Below are 22967 nucleotides of genomic sequence, written 5' to 3'. Positions count from 1 at the left end.
AGGGTCCCGTTTGGGATGGAGTGAGTTTAAAGGTGCAGATCACGTAGGAAGGGAACAATGAGGGAACTGCCCTTGAGCTCCAGTTGCTTCTCCCAGATTCTGGATGTCCAGGTCCGGGGACAGAGACGGAAAAAGTGAACCACCGTAGTGAAGGGAGCTCTGGAGAACCGTTGCTAGTTCCGCCCGCCAACCAGGCTAGCCCCTCCCCCCAAGAACCGCTGCACTTAATATTCAAAACGCAAATCGTTGGTCAGTGAGGTCAGCCGCTCCCAAAGGTGGGCGGGTTGCCATTGGCCTTCAGCCCTCCTATTCCTTCTTCAAATAATCCGGACTGCCGGATTTCAGTTTCCGAAGAGGACTGGTAAACCTGTTCTGCGGTTCTTGGTCTCGTGCCTTGCAGGAACGCCTCTCCCTGTTGGAGAAGCGCTGGATCTTATTTATTCTTCCTTGCAATCCCAATTCTTCCTCTTGGGGATGATGCAATCAACTAATGCAAGCTCCGAGAAAATCAAACTTGAGATTTATTGCAAAACTGACCTAGGAGGAGCTAGGGAACCAGGACATAAATCACTGCAGATATTAAAGTGTAAAGCTGCTTCTGGCTAATCCATTTGTTTTATTGTTTTTAAAACTCTTTGTGGGTTGAGTATTTCTTCCCAGTTTATTTCTCCCTGCTGCATAACAAACATAAAAATTTCCCATCTCTTCTCCTGGCACTAGGTGAATCGCAACAGTATGTTCTTAATGCACAACGAAAGACAGCTCAACAAAAGTACACACGCAAACAACACACACCGCCTTTTTATTAGGCTCTCCACAAATTATAGGTACGGACACAATGGAACGCACGGGAGACTGCAAACTCCAGGATGCAGCGCGGCCACCTGCACCTGCCGCCGTTCTATTGGGAGGCGTGAGGCAGGCTGGACTTTGTAGTTCCATAGGCGCTCCAGGGATAGGCGGCTCTGGCGAGGGAGAGGCGGAGCCGGCTTTGTCACGTGAATCCCACTCCCGCCGCCGCGGCTGCCGTTGTCTTTCTCTGTCTCCGCTGAGGCAGCCATCTTGCTCTTGCCGCGTGCTGGTGTTGGAGGACCCTTCCTGCTTCAGGTGAGACCCCCGGCAGTCCCGCCACTCCACGGACATAGGCCGCTGCGCACGGTCTCCCCCCGCCCTCGTTTGCCGACACCCGCCAATCGCTTGGGCTGCCACTTCCGCCGTGGCGCGCCGAGTGGGGGCGGAGGCGGACGGCTTGGCCTGTCGGTTACCGGCGGCGCAGCTGGGGGTCGGCACCTGAGGGAAGGTCCCCAGCACCACTGACCGTGTGGGGGCAAGCGGGCCTGCGCTGTTGCCTTCCGGACCCAGCCCCAGCAGGCGGGTGGTCCCCTCCTCTGTCCCGTTACTCCTCATTATTCACAACAATGCCGTGGGCGTTAGGCAGCCTACCTGTTGTCATCTCATTTAGTCCTCTCAATGAGGTGGTTGAGATCATTCCAGTCAGCGGGGAAACTGAGGTTAGCGCCCTCCTCCCGTGCCCAAGCACTTGAGACTGAACTCCATAACAGCACTGTCCGCCTTGTAATCGCAGTTTTTGTGTACAAGTCAGTTCCCTTCTGTGAGACAGCACCATGCCCATCTTAAAGCCCCATCACACTATCTAAAGCATAATAGGCTCTCGGGAAACTGGTGACTGACCCATAGGCCCAGTGTCACACAGCTAGTGAATGGCGGTTTCAACTTCCGTTCCCACGTTCTTTTCTCTCTAGTATAGCTGTCTCCTCGGGAGTGGTAACAATAGTTACCAGTTATCGAGTATCTGCTGTAAGCCATACACTGTTCTAGATAGTTTAACCTTTAACTCTTAAAACAACTCCGATTATACGTTTCAAAGAGAGGAGGAAAACAAGTTCAAAAAAGTAAAAACTCTCCAAAGCCCTAAGTAATAGAACTGTGGTTCTTTTGATACCAAACCTATGCCTGTCTTAAAGAAACCCCAAATAATAAAAAGTGGGAACTAAAGTTGAAATTTATTATTTCTCTGTAAGTATGATGTACATGAAGGTGCCTACTACAATGCTTGGCACTTTGGCACTCAGTAAATATTGATTATAATCTCATAAGTCACACCCTTTCTTGAGTCCTGTGGGAGAGAACTAAAAGGCCTTGGATCACCAAGGAAGAACTCACAAATTACATGGCCTTAAGGAACTGCTTCTCCCTTTTGTGCCTAGGAGATGACCAACATTCAGAGTCCTTCTTTATATATGTGAATTTGGGAGCCGGTGACCTGTTTTATTTGTGTATAATGTATACCCTGCTTCTGCCAGAAGATGTTTGTGATGTCTTCACAAGTAGGACAGGAATGATAGGTACAATAAAATAAAGGTTGATTGAGGAATAGGGAATTAAACCAGTCTTCAAGGTCTATTCCAGATTCTGAAGTTGATATTTCTTTTCATAGACTGTGTACAGTCCTCTTTCCTACTTGAATTCCACACACCCAAACCTGGTTGTAAACAAATGACTGCTATTCTTCCTCTACCCTCTTCCAACCTCTCCCAAATGCTTTTACCCTGAGATACTTCTTTAGAATGTTTTCTCAATTCTGTTGTCCTGACTGCATGGAATGGAATCTGTCCTTTCATCTACACAATGATTTAAAGAGCTAATTTTGTTCTTGTTTTTGTTTCAAACGAGTCAGGACTCTTTGTCTTGACCTCCCAACGTCCATCTCTTCTCTTGGGGATTGTTACTTCAAAATGTAGAAGAGTCTCGAACGGTTTACCTTGTGACTAATTCTAATATTTTTACTTAGCTCCCGTTTTGCAAGGAATTCCTTAGGCTCTTTGTTATTTTACTATACCTTCACAACCTCATTCCTTTGAGAACAGTGACTATTGGTCCTTTTCTGTGGATATTTGAGTGTAGAGATGGGATTTATATCAGCATATTTAAGTCTGGCAGAACTGAGATTGGCACACACCTAAGACTTCTGGTTTTGTACTCTAATCACACTTCCTCCTATAGAGTGGTTTTTTTTTTTTTTTTTTTTTTTTTGCTGCTTGAGCATTGTGATATAATGCTGAGCAAAGATTAAGGAACCAAAGTCTAAATGTTTTTTGAAAACTGAACTTTATTTGACCTAAAAGCAGAAATATATGCAGGTTAGTACTTAGATACAGTGTCAGTACAAAATGGTTAGTAATTGTATAAGCTTTTATCTCGTCTGTCTTTCAATTGAAGAAAACATTATCTTTTTCTTCTGAGCAATGATTATAAAGGAGCTAAGAATTGGTCAAAGAAGGTGTGATAGCAACTTAGACCATTAGTTCCTCCCTCTGCATTTCAGTGATGTTCTATTGATTCGCACAAGTAAAACAAGACTTTCAACATTGACTTTTATTTCTTTATGTAGTGTGAAATGTTATGACCCATTATAAACTTAAAAACCTTTTTTTCCTAAATTTAATCACTGACCAGATTAAGACTCATGACTATAAATGCTTTTAGAATTTTCGAAATCAAGATAAGTTTTAAAAGCTTATTTTAAGACTCTCCCCTCCCCCCAAATTTTTATATTACTATAATGAAGCATTTTACCCTGTGTCTGAGAGTATACTGGCAAGTATGACTACTGTATTAGTGCAAGATACTGCATGAACTCTGTGGAGAATGCTGTAGAAGCACTGTCTGGAAGTCTAGTTCTGCTTCCCTATTATTAACACACCATCTGACCTTGATAGAGGACTTAACTACCTCTTGACAGCTAGATAGCCTATTACTGAATTTCTGCTTTGTCAGTTGATTTTATGTGTGTGTGTGTGTGTTTTGTTTATGGTTTGTAAGAAATACAAAATGTGATTTGGGAGAAAAAAGTCTTCCTGAAGGTTTTGTTAATGGCATTTGGTAACCACTCTCTGCTGTAAAAATCTTTGGGGGAAAAGTTGGCTTGCATATAGAGATTTCATAATTAGTTAGGTTTGACTGAATGCCAAAGTATTAATCATGTTTTTAAGGAGAGGGTTTCAAATAGGTGATTTTGAATCTCATTTTTTATTTGTGTGTGTGTTTCTCTTGTGGTATTATTTAAATTTGGTCGTTTTTATATCTAGTTTATGAAGATAGAAAAAGCTTTATTAAGAATATAGATAGTATTAATATGATCATGGCGGTGATACATATTGCAAGCTCAGTGAACCAGAAGGTACTATTCTCATAAACATTTCTTTTATCTTGGTAAAACAGTGACTTTAACATCTATTTTTCCCCCCCTAGATTTACCAACAGCATGAATCAAGAAAAGTTAGCCAAACTTCAGGCTCAGGTCCGGATAGGGGGCAAGGTGAGTGTGGCATAAGAAAAATTGATAGGAGAATGTATGATTATCAGATAGCATTATTATTTTGGACTTGTGGTCATTAAAAATCTACAATATTTTCAATAATCAAGATCAAACCACATTCCAATTTGAAAATAACTTGTCTAGGTCTAAAATAGGTAACTAGAAGACTCTTCTCTCTGATCGTGAAATGGAAATAGCCACCTTTGTTTGATTTCTAACTTACCTCCTGGCTATACATGGCATGAACATGTTACCCAACCTCATTTAATCTCTGTTTTCTTATCTGTAAAATGGAAATAATGCTGCATAGGATACTTCTAAAGCGCTTAACATGGTATCTAGGAAAGTGGATGCTTAATAAAGAATAGCTATTATGTTAGACTCACCTGCAGGACATGCCAGAAGTCAGGGATACTTCATCTTAACTGGATGTGTATATTCATCATGCTTTTACTGCAGCAGATAGGTTTACAGGAGATTTAGATATTGGAGGTGCTCAAGCTAGTTGTACATTTTGTTCATTTCTAGGTTTTCCAGTTTACTGCCTATTCCATGTTGATGAATGCATTGAAACCTCATGAACTTTCTTATTCCATGAACTGTAAAGGCTAAGGAAGAGCTAGTTCAGAGTACCAAATACTCTATTTCCTTCACCTTTGACCCTAGGATCTAGAACAGGGGTTCTTAACCTTTTTTGTTCCATGGACCCCTTTGCCAGTCAGGTGAAAACCCATGGACCTCTTACTAAGCCCACACTATACTGTATATTACTTTTTTTTTTTTAAGATTTATTATTTATTTCTCTCCCCTTCCCCGCCCCTTCATCCCAGTTGTCTGTTCTCTGTGTCCATTCGCTGTGTGTTCTTCTGTGTCTGCTTGTATTCTTGTCAGCAGCGCCCAGGAATCTGTGTCTTTTTGTTGCATCATCTTGTTGCGTCAGCTCTCCGTGTGTGCGGTGCCACTCCTGGGCAGGCTGCACTTTTTCACACTGGGCAGCTCTCTTTATGGGGCACAGTCCTTGCGCGTGGGGCTCCCCTACACGGGGGACACCCCTGTGACATGGCACTTCTTGCACACATCAGCACTGCACATGGGCCAGCTCATCACATGGGTCAGGGGTTTGAACCCTGGACCTCCCATGTAGTAGGCGGACGCCCTATCTGTTGAGCCAAATTCACTTCCCTGTGTATTACTTAATAAATATATCACACCCGTGCCAACATGTCCCCACAAGAATAATGTTTTTTAAAATTTCAATTCAAGCTCACAGACACCTTGCTAAGAACCCCTGATCTAGAAGAATATTCTCCCTTTACCTCTGCCCAATACAATATTTGCAAAAGGGAAAGGGAGAACAGTTCTTACCTCAGACCTGGTGAGAAGGGTAGGTAAGACACTACTTTGTGTAGCAGCCCCACTATTTCATTTACTTTGATGACAGAGTTCCTGGGAGGAAGGGTTGGGCAAGGGAAGAAGTGACTAGTACATTCTATTTCTTTCATAGTGATACAGTTATATGACTCTGGAGTCATATTAGCACACTCATGTAACCAAAGTAGCCACAGTGTAGCATCAAGTGTAATGTAATGTGCCAGTGTAAAAACTAGAGATGTTCAGGAACCACAGAATATACCTGAAAGAGCTTCATGCTGTACATCACTTACATATTTTAAATTAAGTAGTTGGTACATTTATTAATTTAAACTGTTTATTGAACACCTCCTATGTGCCAAGCACAATTTAAGGTCTCCTGCTGTTAAGGATTTCACACCTTAGCTTAGAAGAGAGACATGCTCACAATTACAATACAGAATAATAAGTGCTATAATTAAGGAGGTATATGATGTTTGTGCCTAGCTGAGAAGAAAAGTTATCGCTAAGGTGAGATGTGAAAGATAAACAAGAATTTATCTCTAGGCATGCAGGTAGGAGGTAAGGTGAAAAGGGATTGTCATTTGCACACAGAGACACATAGGGTGCTGAGATAACATGATGCTTAGTTAGAATGACTTGCTTTAGTTTGGTACAGCTAGAGTTTAGAGTATATGATAGGTAGAGAGTGGTAGGAAATTAAACTGGATCAGGTAATTTGGGGTTAGGTCATGGAAATCTTAAGGAGTTTGGATTTTATCCTAAAGACAATGGGGGTCTGTTGAAGGGTTTTAAGAAGTGAAATGGAGTCATTTTAGAAAGGTAACTGCTAGCATTGTGGAAAATGGAATGAAATAAAAGTTTGGTGAGAAGTGGATGTGACTCAATTGCTAGAGCATCCGCCTACCATATAGGAGGTCCAAGGTTCAATCCCAGGGCCTCATGGCCCATGTGGTGAGCTTGCCCACGCGCAGTGCTGCCCTGTGCAAGGAGTGCCATGCCACGCAGGGGTGTCTCCCACATAGGGGGCCTCTATGCAAAGGAGCGTGCCCTGCAAGGAGAGCTGCCTTGCGCAAAGAAAGTACAGTCCACCCAGGAGTGGCGCTGCACATACGGGGAGCTGACACAGCAAGATGACACAACAAGAAGAGACACAGACTCCCGGTGCCAGCAAACATGCAAGTGGACACAGAACATACAGCGATGGACACAGCACACAACGGGAGGTGTGGGGGAAAAGGGAGAGAAATAAATAAATCTTTTTTTTTTTAAAGTTTGGAATAAAGAAGAATAATCAGACTATTGCTCTATTGTGTAGAACACATGTTTAAGGGTTGGAATTGACATGACTCAATGGCGATGAGATGTAGGGGAATAAAAGGGAGAGAGAGGAGTCTGGGATAACCCCCAGATTTCTGACTTTAGAGACTGGATATATGGTGGTGCTACCCAGCTATAAACTTAGGAAATATAGGAAGAATATGGACTGATATGCTTTTAGACATGTTGAATTTGAAGTGCCCAAGGATCACATGAGTTGAGGTATCTAGCAAGCAATTGAGCTCTCCTTAATCAGGAACACTTCACAAATAAATAACCTTCTGTGGAAATAGACACTGCTAGTACACCCTTCAGCAGCTGTGTGATGCCACATCCTCAGCTGCCAGGGCAGCTACTCACAGAGCTTTCCTCCACTCCCACAGAGTAGCTGAGATGGAATCTACTGCCTTTCCTCTGTAAGACTGATTTCTTGAGTACATCCTGTGGGAGTTAACTTAAGAGATTGAAACCTCTCTTTCCCCTTGTTCCTACTACATCTCAGAAAGATTTAGTCTTCGAGGCTTAGGCTGCTTTCGGTAGTATTTCAACTTTGTTTTAAGGTACATATTTGTGAATTGGCCCAGGAACTTAATCCATTATTTTAAATAATATTTCAATGGGCAAAATACAATTAGAGAAATACCACTTTAGAAATTAATGTTTTCTGTCTCACTCAATAGTATAGTTTTCCACCTATTTGTTCAGGCCAAAATTCTAAACTTCATCCCAGAGTCGTCTTTTCCTCATGTCCCACATCCAATCCATCAGCAATTCCTGTTGGTGCTTCTCAGAATCTGACCACTCACCATTTCCACTGTACAACCCTCATCTCTTGCCAGGTCTGCTACAGTAGCCTGCTGACTAGTCTCGTTATAGTCTATTTTCCACACAGCAACCATAGTCATCTTTTAAAACCATAACTTTAGAACAAGTCGCTCCCATGCCTAAAATCTTCTAAAGACTACCTATTGCAGTTGGAACAAAATCCAACTCCTGCCCATGCTTTCTAGGTCTACATAATCTGGCCCCTGCCTGTCTCTCTGATTTCATTTTCCTTCTCCTTTCCCCTTATTCCCTCACTCTAGCCATGCTGGCCTGCTTTTTTCTCTAAAAACAGTAAGTTCACTGTTGTTTCCTTCTGCTTGGGTCACTCTTCCCCTCGATCTTGCCATAAGTCTCAACTCATCTGTTACCTCTTCAGAGGGCCCTTCCCTGAACATTCTAATAAATTAGTGCTTCACCCCCACCCAGTCACTCTTATCTCTGTGTTCTCCTTTTTTCTTAATAGCCTTTATCCTGTTTGAAATTTTCTAATTTGTTTATATATTTACTGACCTCCTCCTCACAGTAATATATGCTCCTTAAAGCAAGAACTGATCTTTTCCATTCCTGGATTCTCAGACTCTAGAACATTCACACAGTAGGCATTTATATGATTCTTAATTATGTCATAATCCCCAAAATTTAAGATTATCTTTAAGACTTTAGGGATTGGTAATGTAAGGAAGTATTCCTTATAATGTTTGAAAATTATTATAAAGCACCCTAAATCATCCTGAAGTTATGAATTATTTTTTATTAACAGGCAATATTTTGAAACAATTTAGTGCTGAAATGATAAAGGCTAGATATTAGGTAAGAACTGGCTAGAATTGCCCTTCAGAAATCTGGGTGGCTGACAATAACGAGTCTGAACAGTCTTATTAACCAATACTATTTAGACAGTAGTTCCTTATGTGAATTGTAGTTAGATTGCTGTGGTGAATAGGAAGATGAGTGATTGCAGTTGCTAGATGCTAGATATACTAACACTTTGGTTTGGTTATTTTTCAGGGTACAGCTCGCAGAAAGAAGAAGGTGGTACACAGAACAGCTACAGCTGATGACAAAAAGCTTCAGAGTTCTCTTAAAAAACTGGCTGTGAATAATATAGCTGGTATCGAAGAGGTATGATCACTTTGTAAATTGTTAAATTATATGGGCAAATAGTACATTCACAAATAACTGTCTAGACTTTTCAAATATAAGCTTAGAGCCATCTTTGATATTGTCATTCAGATGTTTTCAAAGGACTGTGACTGTTGAATTAACTCTTTGTGTAAAATTGAATGCTTGTCCAGAGGGTTTTAATAGACAGTTAAAGATTCTCTTCACACATTTCAGATTTCAAGGTATTTGTATAGGTGAAAATTTGTGGAACTGCTCTTGAACTTTGATGTAAAAGCAGATTTTTTTTTTCTAATAACATAGAAATGAAACCCAAAGTTTTTTCAGATCAGTTTCATTTTTCTCCTGTGGGCACCTTTCCACTCTGCAAACTTCCTTTAAATATCACCAGCCAAGAGGCTCTAGCACAGCTTAACTAGAGTTGGATTTCTTATTAGACTTTCAAATATTGGCTAACATTTTTCTTTTTTTAAAAAATCAGCAGTTTATTGTGTCTTGATGGTTCCACTGTTGCTCAGATATGAGGTCAAAGATTGATATTATCTCAAAAGATAATCAAGGAAAATTATAACCAAATCACCTGCTTGTGAGTGATCTTTTACTATCTAGATCTCTGTTTGTTGATTCAATGTCATTTCTGATAATAACCAATGTTTATATTTTCCCTGCCATAAGTAAAAGCTTATTATGTCATTTACTATGAATGATACCACCTCAGAATTTTAAAAGATTATTAATGCACATGTGCTCCAAAACATGAATCAGAAATAGTGTGGAGATGGGGTTTGCTAATAAAGAAATAGAATACTAAAGAAAATGCAGTGAAATGTCCGTGATGCATATTCCTTCTCAGATGAGAGAGCTGAGACTTAGAGAGTTAGGTACCTGCCCAAGATCACATAGCTAATAAGTGCTGGATTGCAGATCTGAACTAAGGTGTATACACAGTTAATTAATTTATACTGCTTTTGGTCTTCTCAGTTATACTTTATTATACCCACTCTTAGTCTTTCCTTCTGCCCCGCCCCCTCCCCTGTCTAACACTCCAGAAAGACAGACATACCTACTTTTCATCCTATATTATGAGCACCTGCCATACAGTATTCATTGTTTCTGCCATTAGGGATATAAGAAATCTCCACCAGTATTTCCAAGGACATTGCTGCTGCTCTTCTTTACATCTTAATGTGGGTGTTATTTCCTTCCAGGATCCTTCTTGGTGACACACATATACATTTGGGTAAAGAAGGGTTAGGTGTAGTTCCTCTGTGCCTCCACAATGCCCTGTATTTACTTTTTTTTTTTTTTTAATCTTACAGTGGTAACATATATATAACATAAAATTCTCCTTTTTAACCATTTTAAAGTATACAATTCAGAGCTATTATCGTATTTGCTTTTATTATAGCACTTATTAAACTCTACTGTGAATTCCTGTTTGTTGGTATTGCCAATGTAATTCTAACTTTTTGAGAATTCATAGCCCCCAAAACCACACAGAATTAATGGTACACATAATAGGTGCATGCTCACTCTTGCATGTACTCCCTCTCTATATATACACACACATGCACATCTATATACATATATCTGTATATATGTATGTAATTTCTCTTGTCTTCCACCATTGTAGACTAATTGTAGAGAGAAAATATGCATAAAGATAATTAACAATGCAAAATAACCACTATAAAATTTCTAATACTTGAACCCATACCAAGAGTTTTCCTTTTTTCCTTCTTGCCCTCTTTCTAAACTTTATTTTTTGAGAGTCAAGTTATATACTATATTTTATATAGCCTTTGCAGATCTTAAATGTTATTTAGGAACATGTAGTATATTGTTATAACCTGATTTGCTCAAACATTGTGTTTTGTGTTATATTTAAAGTATAATTTATTTTGACAGTATTTTTTTAGGAAAATGACAAGACATTACATTCTTGGTTTAAAAAATTACTGCATTAAATATGTACACGAAAACATGTATATAGTTTTCAGAAACACTATGCAAAAAATATCTGTCTTAGAATAGAAGAAACATGTTCATTCAGTTTTGTTATTTAATTTTACTTAGGGATGTTTGAAACTTTTTACAAAGTGCTGAACTCTGAAGAATCGACTATATTTTGGGGTTTTGGCAGTTTAAGAAAACCAGATAAAAACTTGAAAAGAGAAGACACCGTAGCTTTTGTTGCAAAACAAAAAAGCATTGCTTTACTTTTAGACCTTCAAAATGGCAAACAAGTAGAAAGTACTCACTTTGGGGTTGGGGAGCAGGGAGATCAGTGGCAGGTTTCAAAAATTCATCGACTATACCTTTGCCAAGTAAAATTCTCATCTCTCTTTCTAGACTATCAGTATTAGTGATTTTTTCCCCCTCCTAATAAGAAACAAATTGTTTATATTAAGAGAAGCTTCTCTGATCTTTTATATGTATCATTAATTTGTTGACTTGGGGTAGTCAATTATAATCTCATATATAGATTTCTTCTATATGATACTGAAGACAGAGAAATCCAAAGCTATCAAGAAGTAAGGGAAGAAAGGGCATCAGAGAATGTTTTATATAAAGGCCAAGTAAAGTAACCAGAATGTGGGAAGGGATTCCTAGGCAAACTCCCAGAGTACAATCCAGAACCAAATTTCAGAAAATGTTTTATGCTCTGTGACATTTGAAAATATTTGATGAGCTTCTTATTTAGTAATCTAGAATGTAGTAACTGTGCTGTCACTTTTCTTCCCCTGATAATACGAGTCTGTTGACTGTAGGACCTATTCTATTTCTCAGGGACAGTTGATTTTATCAGATTTATTTGGTAAGAAAGCAAGATAGCAGTCTCTGATTCAGATGCCCTAATTGTTCACATTGTCTCATAGAGTTTTACTTTATATTCAGAGGACAACTTCTTTCTTAACTAGTGTTTAATTCTCTCTGAGACCTTCCCTATCTTTCCAGACATAATTAATCCGTTCTTGGATAAATTTCTGTGTACTTCTCTCGGCTTTAACTTAAATTTTTCTGCTACAATACTTTTATTATTATAGCTTCATATAATATAATGAGAACTTATTAACCAAGTAGTCTGTTTTCATTGGATTGTAAGAGTCTTCACAGTAGGAACTGTTTATTTATCACTCTTTAATCTATAGTGTGTTGGCATCCCATGATGAGTTTGTTTTGGGCCTTTTAATTTAAGAGACAGTGATTATTCTAGGTGGAATTACAAGTTACCATAGGGAGTTGGAGCTCAGCAGAAAGCTTAAGGCTGGGAATGTAAATTTTGTAATTGTACACATAAGTTTTACTGTTTTTTATTTTCCTCTGTTTCTTATTTTTCCTAAACCACTTGTGCATAAGGATGACTTTTGGTGGACCCTTCCTGTGGTTCTTTCTTTCCCCAACTAGAGCCTCAGGTGCCATAGGTAGACACTTATGCGTAATGGAAGAGTGAAACAGAAGCATCATGTCCCATTTACCTTGTCATTCACATCATCCTTATATTTTCTCCTGAGGGCCTGCTCCTTTGTTTTAAAATATCTTTTTTCCCCTCAGTATAAGAACAGTATATTACTATTGTAGAAAATTAGGAGTATATGTAAAATATAAAGAGGACAATAATACTCAACCATAATCCTACCACTCAGTGATTATTATTAATTTTGTTGCTTTCCTCTCCATCTTTATATACTTATATTTTTTTAATATATCAAAGACTATAGTTAGATATACAATTTATAATCTCATTTTTTGTTTGTTTTTTATGGTACTGAGTGGGGAATGAGCCTGGGATCTTTCCTCGTATGTGGGAAGCTGGCAATTAAACCCTGAGCTAATTGGCTCCCCTGAGTTGGGTTTTTTGTTTGTTTGCTTGTTGTCTGTTTATTTGTTTTTTTTTAGGAGGCAGTGGGAACAGAACCTGGGACTGCCCATGTGGGAAGCAGGTGCTCAACAGCTTGAGCCATATCCACTCCCCTGAGTTGGGTTTTATGTTTGTTTGCTTGTTGTCTGTTTATTTGTTTTTTTTTAGGAGGCAGTGGGAACAGAACCTGGGACTGCCCATGTGGGAAGCAGGTGCTCAACAGCTTGAGCCATATCCACTCCCTAATTTTTTTTTTCACATAGCATTTTATTATAAAAATTGTTTGTTTGTTATAAAAACTCCTTCATCAGTCTAGGTATCTACATATATTCCAGCCTATAGGAATATCATAATTTAACATTTTCTTATTATTATACTTAATAATGCTTTTTTTTTTTTAAAGGAGGCATGGGGAATTGAACCCTGGACCTCATACACAGGAAGTAGTCACTTAAGCACTGAGCTACACCTGCTCCCCTTTATAATGCTTTGATAATAACAGTATCACATGTTGAACTTATCTATACTTACTTGCCTATAACTGATTTCTCTCAGATATGTTCTTAGAAGTAGGGTTACTGGCAAAGAAGGGCATGAACAGTTTTAGAACTCTTCTTCCATATGGTCAGATTGCTTTCCAATAAGCGTATGCCAATTCATATTACTCACAGCATAGCTATAGAGAATCCCTATCTCACTAGACTCTTGCCCCCAAAGCATAAGAGAAAGTAACCCCAGAATATCATATAATCTAAAGATAGCTGTAAGCTTTAGTTCCTATCAACAGTAATAGGTTATACTTCATAATAGCCTATAGAAATAAGCAGGTGCTGAGCTAAAAAGACTGAACATGAAGGACACTGACTTACGGGAGTCAGGATTCCCATAATCCTCAAAATCTGACATCTCTAAGCTTCACAAAACTCCATACCCTTATATGCCTTATTCTTCTTTAAGAAGTCTTTTATTGTACCCCCATAAAAATAAAGGAAGAAAGCAATAAAAGTTGAATTTCCTGATAAACATTTAAGTGCCACTAGATATAGGAAGGAGTAACAATAAAACTTGGTGTTAAATCCAACTGTTAATACTCAGAACTACATCTAACTGGCCTAGTGGAAATTTGAATACAAAACATCACATAGCTGAAGAATTCAGCCCTCCTCACTAAACTAAGAGAGTAATTATCAGCAAGAGCTGTGGAGTCAGGTATAACTTCTTAAGCCTCCTTTAGTCATGAAAACTTCCAGGTTCGTAGGCTAAAGCAAGTATTAGATTCACTAGATAAAAGGCTGCTGTGGTTTCCATATGTGCAGTATTCGGAGGCTAGTGATGGCAGTGGTATTTGAACAGCAGCATATGGGAGCAGTTGTAGCTCAGCAGTTGAGTGCCTGCTTCCTTTATATGAGGTCCTGGTTCAATCCCCAGTAGCTCCTTTAAAAAAAGCAGAAAGAAAAAAAGAAACAGCAGCATAAAGGAACTACTCAGCTGTTGCCAGAAATGACCTAAAATGGCTCCAGGTTCTGTAGGGAAGGTCAGGCTGATTTCCAAAAGGTCAGAACTATAGGAAAAGCCAGGCCAAGAAGTTCTGTGAGCCCAGCCTCTTGGGGTTTTCATGCTTAAGTGAAAGCGATCCTGTAGTCTTTCACATGGCCAGATCATCTATGGCAGAACCTCCTTTTCCTGTGTCTTCCTGTCTCTTTGTTTCTCTGGGTTTATATCTGATCCAGCAAGGGGGCAGAGCCTCAACCTGAGTCACACTTCACTGGCAGAGTCCAACCAAAAGCCCTAAATTGATCTTATCAGGTAATCACCTGAATTTAATGCACTCAAGGGTTATCACACCACAGGAATAGATTAGTTTAAAAACAGTCTTTCTCAATTTGAGATTCATAAAATAATTTCAAACTGCCACAGGCAGCATCTAGGATTTTTTAATAAATTGTATAGGTGGTATCAATTCAGCAGATTTGAGTGACTATATGTACTGGACACTTTGCAGGGAGTACTGTCTAGTACAAAGACTTGCAAACGCATACTACAAGACAATTCTACATAAAAACAACACTCATGAGGTACACCTATTGCATAAATCACCTTAATTTTTCACAGAGAAAAAAAGCATCTGATCTAAATCTTGGAATAAATGGGAATTTACAAGATGGAAAAGCAGAAAGAGGTGCTTCTAAATGCAAGAATAGCATATGTACATGCACTAGGCATGAGAAAAGTGTTTTCTGATAACTCTAAGGCTCCTTAGTATTATTAGAGCAAAGGAATACTGTGTTTTGGACAGGGATCTCAAAATGCCTCCTTCTCCATATTTCAAATAACATCCTTTACCTTCAGCTATCTTTTAAATAGAAAAAACATGTTTGACCTAAAGGAGATATTTGATTGGTTGAAAAGGGATCTGGGAGCTTTTAACAAGTTCTTAATCCCTTCTTTTGCCTAAATGGATGAAGAAGGTGTCTAGCTGATCTTGCTTAGCTAAACAGTTCATCATTTGATGGTTTCTAATAGCTTATGCCCAGGAGCCATGATAAACCATGTCATTTGCTCAGAAGGAAGGAAGGAGTGTCAGATAGAAATAAAATATCCTGGCCTTCTTTTTTTTTTTTTTTTTTTTAAGATTTATTTATTTATTTATTTATTTCTCTCCCCTTCCTCCCCACTCTGGTTGTCTGTTCTCTGTGTCTATTTGCTGCATCTTCTTTGTCCGCTTCTGTTGTTGTCAGTGGCATAGGAATCTGTTTCTTTTTGCTGCGTCATCTTGTGTCAGCTCTCCATGTGGGCGGCACCATTCTTGGGCAGGCTGCACTTTCGCGCTGGGCAGCTTTCCTTATGGGGCGCACTCCTTGTGTGTGGGGCTCCCCTACATGGGGGACACCCCTGCCTGGCAGGGCACTCCTTGCATGCATCAGCACTGCTCACAGGCAAGCTCCACACGGGTCAAGGAGGCCCGGGGTTCGAACTGCAGACCTCCCATATGGTAGATGGATGCCCTAACCACTAGGCCAAGTCCGCCACCCTATCCTAGCCTTCTTAGCCTCTAGTATTTATTTCCTCTATTACAAAGTGAAACTCTCCACCCTTTTCTGGACCTTCCTAGTCATGAAACCACATCTTTTATACCACCCCATTTAAAACAACCATTAATAAATTAAATTTATTTCTGTTTAACAACCCGGATTGGAATTTACCTTTTCACACTAAACTCAAACAACATATTTCAAACTTAGAAGACCTGCATCAAGATGTAAAGCATGACTTAGTATTTAACTTTTGGAAAAGAATCATGAATAGAAGGAAATTTATCTGTTTATTGGTTTTGACCCCACGTTAGCCTCTTATTTTATAACCAGTGAGATATATATTATACATACATATATGCTGTTTTTCTTTTGCATTCTCCATGGCAAATCCTGAGTTTCCACTTAACCAGTTGTCTGTCCTTGGGTATATTGCTTTAACCAAGAGCTCTTTCCTTCAGTATTTCTGTAACAAAGTATTTTACTTGGAAGGGCTGTTAATTCAACATAAATATATCCTGAATTTTTTGGAGCAATATTGATTTCAAATATCTTGTAACTTTAATGTCTCTAAGTCAAAAAAAGTCTCAAATTACGATATTCGAGACGCTTTTCACATCTGAAAGTATTTTAGAAATTCTCTATTCAACCATATAACTGGTCTTGATTTGGCAAATATACTTATCATATCGCTGTTTATTCTTTTCCATAGTAAAATTATGTGATCTAGCATAGATTCAGAGTAACATCCTATTTCACGTCCACGTCACCTTTTTCTCAAGCCCTTCCTTTCCCAGAGTTTGAGCCATTTAACATTAGACTTTTCTGTTTCAACTGTAATTATCTTCAGATACATAATTTCAGTATGTAATTTTATCTTTTTCTAAAGTTAATATAAATGGTTTTTAATTCACAAAATTTGTTCAGAACAGCTGGATTGAATTATTTCTTGAATGCTTACTGTGTTTAATATACTTTACATAGATACAGTAGTGAAAGAGGGAAGGTTATAGAACTGAAATAGTAGTTTTTGTCAGAAGAAATTTGGGAAATTATTTGTGGGTTTTAGTTATAATTTTCCAGGCTTTGCCTTTATTTCTCTGTGTTCCAAGTCTTGTCTGAAATTTAAAAGCCCATTTCTTTCCCTTCCTGTCTGTTGCTGTCAGTGGTAGTAATCACCTCTGAGGAAGTAAGCCCATTTCCACTGACCATGGAGAATACTCAGCATCTCGGCTTGATTGTGACAAGGGCAGTGTTTGGATTAATCATGAAAGACTTCTAAAGCAGCCAAGAGTTAACTTTCCTAAACCTTTTGTATAATAAGCATGTTACCACCAAGGTAACTTACCCAGTGGAATCGTCCTACATAGTGGAATCACATTATTTACATATTTAACTTATACAACTTCAGCTTTCCCCCAAAACAGAGAGTGAATGAATGAGAAAGAAAAATAACCATTTAAATAAAACATATTCAATCTTCCATTTCAGTAGGTCTCAGGTACTGGATGAAATCAAATCTGAAATATTAGTTCATATTGGTGAAAGCTATAGAAAGAATGTGAAGATGATTTTAAAGGTTCCTCAGTTCACTGATAAAACATGTTCAGATGGCTGGCCAGACAAGTGGGAGGCAAGAGATCCTTCGACATTTTATAAGGGTTATTGAGAAGCTGTACTTAAGAATTAAAAGGGGAAGATGTGGCTCAAGCAGTTGAGTGCCCGCCTCCCACATGGGTGGTTCCGGGTTCCATTCCCTTTGCATCCTAAAGGAAAAAAAGAAGAATTGAAGGAACTAGCAGAATCCTCTGTAAAGGAAGAAAAGATGAGAACAAATTGCAAGTTTTGTGAACTTACTAATGTTTAAAGAAGTGAAACACCTGATTGGTTGAATTTCTGAGTGTTTTTTGTGAATTTTCTGTGGTTATTTTTACCATACATTTATTTCTACCTTACAACCTGTCCTCTAAGATGCTGTCCCACAAAATGGTCACTGCACTGATTTTGCTTGAAAGTGTAATTGAAAAAGATAATGAGTAACTTAAGAAGCTGGATTTTTTTTGTTATTTTGTTTTGTGGTACAGGGGCCAGGGATTGAATTCCAGGACCTTGTATGTGGGAAGCTGGCACTCAACCACTGAGCTACACTTGCTCCCTAAGAAGCTGGTTCTTCATTGGTGATTCCATTTTTTTTTAAAAGGTGGTATTGAACTTCCTTCTCATAATGGAAGTCTTTGAATTTAAAATCTAGGCTCTATCATAAAATGACTATTTCTTGATCATGCTAGCAATTTATGCCACCTGCAACATTTTACTTTGTTGTGAGGTTTTTTCCACCTATGTCCACTGCTTACTAGATAATTATTACCTCAGAATTGCACAATTATCAGGTTAAAAACTATAATTGGCTAGATTACCTTTTAAAAATATTTTAGTTGTACCAAGCATGTAAAATATTTTTTCTTGTGTGAATCATACAGGTGAACATGATTAAAGATGATGGGACAGTTATCCATTTCAACAATCCCAAGGTCCAAGCTTCCCTCTCTGCTAACACCTTTGCAATTACCGGTCATGCAGAAGCCAAACCAATAACAGAAATGCTCCCTGGAATATTAAGTCAGCTTGGTGCTGACAGCTTAACAAGTCTTAGGAAGTTAGCTGAACAGTTCCCCCGGCAAGGTAAGTATTTCGATTTAGTACCATTTTCCTCCCTACCTTAATTAAAGGACCTAGCAATTTAAAAGATACCCCATCTTAAAGAGAAGGATCTTCTTGTATGTAAGTTGTTTTACTTTCTATAAAATCACTTGAATACTTGACAGAATTTTAATTTTGTTTCTTAGTTACGCAGTGTGGCCTATACATTCTTGTAATAATATACTGAGTTGAGAGGTAATTACCTAAAAGGAAGGTTCGAGAGTCTTCAGGCCACATTTTATAAAAAGTTAATGTTTTCACTTCTGATTAATACCAGACAGGAAATAGTGTTATCACAGAACTGTTGTTTTAATATTGTCGATTGCACCGTAGATGTGCCCACAATAAATACTAAATTTCCAAGACAGTCCTGGTTTCAAATACGTCTTATTGTCCCCCAAAACTAAAGTGCCTAGACGGTATTTCAGTGCCCATACTACATAACCACATCAAAAGAGATGGAAAAAGTCTTTAAGGTGGTACTTAACCACCTTAAGTACATTTATCAAGTTAAAGAAGTTTAATGTTGATATAAAGCTTACAGTCTATAGTCTAATTTGTCATGTGTCCCAATAATGTCCTTGGGCATTTTCTCCATTATTAGATCTAAAAATCATGTGTTGCCTCTGGTAGTTATTGTTGCTTGAATCTCTTTTAGATAATTGTGAAAACATACATACAATATAAAATATTCCATCTCAGCCACTTACAAGCATGTAATTCAGTGGGATTAATAACATGCACAATGTTATGCTACCCTCTGAATGATCCATCTTGAACACTACCTGTTACCAGATTTCATAGTGATTTTTGCATTGGAAAATATGGCCACTAGAAATTAACTGTAATGTCTTTTTATTCAAACTCATCTAAACTGTTCCATTTTGCATACAATTATTTACCTTTGCTGCATGCTGAAATTTTCAGCTATATTTAGTGTGTATATAAGTAAAGTTTTATTAATTTTAGCATAACTCAGCCAAAAAAAATGACTGGCATTTGATCGATAATATTTAGCTTTTTCTAAGCTACTGTATGAGATTTAGACAGGAAAAAGATAAACCTGACAAGAGTTCTAAAAAATCTTTGTTCTTAGTGACTAATAATAAAATAAACTTTTTGTAGTGTTGGATAGCAAAGCACCAAAACCAGAAGACATTGATGAAGAAGATGATGATGTTCCAGGTAAATGATATTTCTTTAGCTTTAAGATTTTTAGCATTCTGTTTTTATCACATTTCACTCATTGCATAGATGACATTCAGTTTTCTGTTGATGGATGAACTTATGAATTTAAGTTGATTCACAATGATGCCGATAGAATCTAATGAAAAAGAATGAAAGCCCTCCCATTTAGAACTTAGAATCAGAAGTTGTTGCACAAAGCTCTACTGCCTGCATTTATTAAATTGAAATCACTATGATTATAAATTTGCATAGTTATTATTATAGCATTTCTGTGGGAATTATGATTGACATATGAAAATGCTATTCACCTCAGTAGTTTGCATTGACAAAAAAAGACTAATTGACATTTCCTTTTGATATACTATTTTAAGCTGATGAATGATCATTAGTGAAATGCCATTTTGTCTGTCTCTTGTCCTATATATTTTTAGGTTAATTCTGTTTGCAACAGTTTTGTTTTTATTGGGTTTAGAAGTTAAGAATTCTATTTACCTCTCTTTTTCTTTTTTTTTGATTGTATTCATTGACTCGTTTATTTTATTTATGTATTTATTTTTCAGATCTCGTAGAAAATTTTGATGAGGCATCAAAGAATGAAGCTAACTAAAATATTTTCTGGTTTTTGGAAGCTGGCATGGACTAGATTTAACAAATCAGCTATGTGGTTCCAAAGTTTTACAGACACGGAGAACATCACCTGTTACTAGTTCAGTAATATAAATATTTTGTATATTAATAATGCTGTTTGTTCAGCATTTTCAGTCATTTGATTTTGCATTTTGCACTTCCAGGATTTATTCTTTTGGTCAAAATACGAAGTATTGGTGCAGTTTGAGGGTGGTTCGGTTTTAGATTTCTTGGTTTTTGTTTTCTGTTGGGATATTTTTGGTGTGTGTGTGTATGCGTGTGGGTTCGTGTGCGTATATGGTGGAGAACAAATTGGAAACGGTTCTATTTATCCTCCTCTTTCCCCTAGTAGAAATAAAACAGATCTTCACATTTGTTACTCTTATTTTATTTTTTCCTATAATGCACAAAATTACTGAAATGTGACTATGTCGGATTTCAAATCTAAAGAGATTTTCCCATTGGAGGTTTGGTTTTCATTTTCTTTGTTAACTACCACATTTTTAATACATTTCATTGGATTTAAAAATGTCTTGAGATAGTGCCGCCAGCTCCACACTGGAGTAATAGATAGCTGTCTTTGGTATTCACCTAGTTCATCAGACCCAGAAGTGTTTCTTTTACTAGATTTCTTCTTTTCTTCATAAATGCTTTTTTCCCTCTCCATTTGTTTTCAAAATGGTCTGGTCAACCTTTGGTAATACTCTTCCATATCTTCCAATTAGTGTGAGAAGGATGTTCTCCATGTAGGGTTGAGTGCCTAATCCCTCCCTTTTCCCTTTTGTAAGATTTTTTCCCCTCATCCTGAGGAACAACAGCTCCATCCTCAACTTTTTATTTCCCCTTGATTTTGTAGTCTGGTAGATTTCAAACTGGAATAGCCAGCATGTGCTTGCTAAATAATTTTCTGTAAGCCTTATCCTATATCCTAGCTGTTCTTAATAGCAGGTGCACAAATGCCTCTTTTAAAGCAAGGTTGAGATTGGAAATGTCCTTTTGAATCAGAAATAAATAGGCCACAGGATCATCACCCAGCACAATATGGGCATTCTGTAAAATGGTACTGGCCCCAGGGGGATTTCTTTAACTGCTCTCCTACTTTTGGCCTTGAACCTACCTCTGGGTTGGATCTTACTATTGTAGCTGCTTACAGCACCCTCTTGCATGCTTAGAGTAATGCTTTGGGGGAACACTGGTAAAATGCAGTATTTATTTTCTCACCTCCTTTCAGAGGACTTGGAGGCAAGGTGCATTCATTCATTCAAGTTTCCCTCTTGCTGCCAGATGATAAAAGTTTGTGTTTTTCCGTATCAGCATTTGTTAGAGCCTTGTATCTAAGGATAAGACTTTAGAAAATCTGTTGTTTCCTGGCCACCATCATACTAACTATGGATTAACCTTGCAGCATAACAGCTTTTGTTTCAAGCTAGGTATCTTTGATATCTAAAGAACAAGACCAACGACATATCAAGAGATCTGTAGACATGAAGGCAAAGCTCTTGTGTTGTTTTTTTTTTTTTTCATCCAAACACCTCAGTTTATTTTATAAATTTGTTCATTTTTCCTGTTATGTTTTATATAATATATGGACTTATTACAAAATAAAACAACAGTAATAAAATAACAGTACAAAAGAGGGTAATATTTCCTCTTATGCTTCTCTTATTGTTGTCTACAGAATTTCTTTTGTATTCCCTTCTACTACTCACCCTACATGAATTTTAGTGCAGAGTGTTTGAAATAATATCTTATCCATTTTCAGGTCAGTAGCCCCATGTGGTTTACATAGTCCAAATTGTATTCCTCTGACTGTTTCCAAGGAACACATTGTGGGGCAGATAGATTTAAAGAGGTCACTTCAAGTGGTTAGGGACATGTAAGAGGTAGATAGTATAGCAAGTAAAGAAAGAGCATTCACCTGGGAGTCAAGAGACTTGGGTTCTAGTGCAGACTCTGGCATTAACATGTGACCTTGGGCAGGTCATCTAACTGCTCTAAGATTCATCAAATCAGATGTTTCTAAATCCAAAGTTTCTTCCACTCCTGCTATTCTGTGAATCTTATTTCTGAAAATTCTTAAGGTGATTTTATCAGCTTTTGAGAGATGTCTTTGTTTCTATCAATACCCACAACATTTTTGTTTGTATATATGCTTCTTCCACCTTTTTGTCTTTTGATCACATTTTGGTTGCTTACCCAGAGGAACTCTGCTCAATATTCCCTTCTGTTGTTTTGTTTTTCTGTTGTTGTTTTTTGTTTGTTTGTTTTTGTGGGTTTTTTTTTTGAGGTACCAGGGACCAGGGATTGAACCCAGAACCTTGTATGTGGGAAACTGGTGCTCAACGACTGAGCCACATCAGCTTTCCTGAGTTCATTTTTTTTTTTTTTCCATTTATTTTTTGTTGTTGTTTGTTTTTGTGTTTTCAGGAGGCACTAGGAACCAAACCTGGGACCTCCCATGTGGGAGGTGGGAGCTCAACCACTTGAGCCACATCCATTTCCCCCTTCTATACTGTTGATAATAGCTCTTTAATGACTGGCCTCCCTTGTGTGCAATGAGCCAATATTCTTTTTTTTTTGT

General features: G+C 37.9%; 1 protein-coding gene across 1 annotated transcript; it reads left to right on the top strand.

Moving 5' to 3' along the window:
• Nucleotides 1-12: 12 nt before the first annotated feature.
• Nucleotides 13-22028, top strand: BTF3L4 (basic transcription factor 3 like 4). Its single transcript, XM_004476499.5, has 6 exons — nt 13-1107; nt 4273-4339; nt 8864-8977; nt 18352-18553; nt 19697-19756; nt 20320-22028. Exons 1-6 carry the CDS (start codon nt 839-841, stop codon nt 20364-20366), a joined length of 759 nt encoding a protein of 252 aa, XP_004476556.2. The 5' UTR covers nt 13-838; the 3' UTR covers nt 20367-22028.
• The last annotated feature ends 939 nt before the right edge of the window (nt 22029-22967 follow it).

This window comes from Dasypus novemcinctus, chromosome 9 (genome assembly GCF_030445035.2).
Source record: "Dasypus novemcinctus isolate mDasNov1 chromosome 9, mDasNov1.1.hap2, whole genome shotgun sequence".
NCBI lineage: Eukaryota > Metazoa > Chordata > Mammalia > Cingulata > Dasypodidae > Dasypus > Dasypus novemcinctus.
The sequence above is the reverse complement of the archived record's forward strand: the minus strand, read 5'-3'. Positions and strand labels throughout refer to the sequence as shown.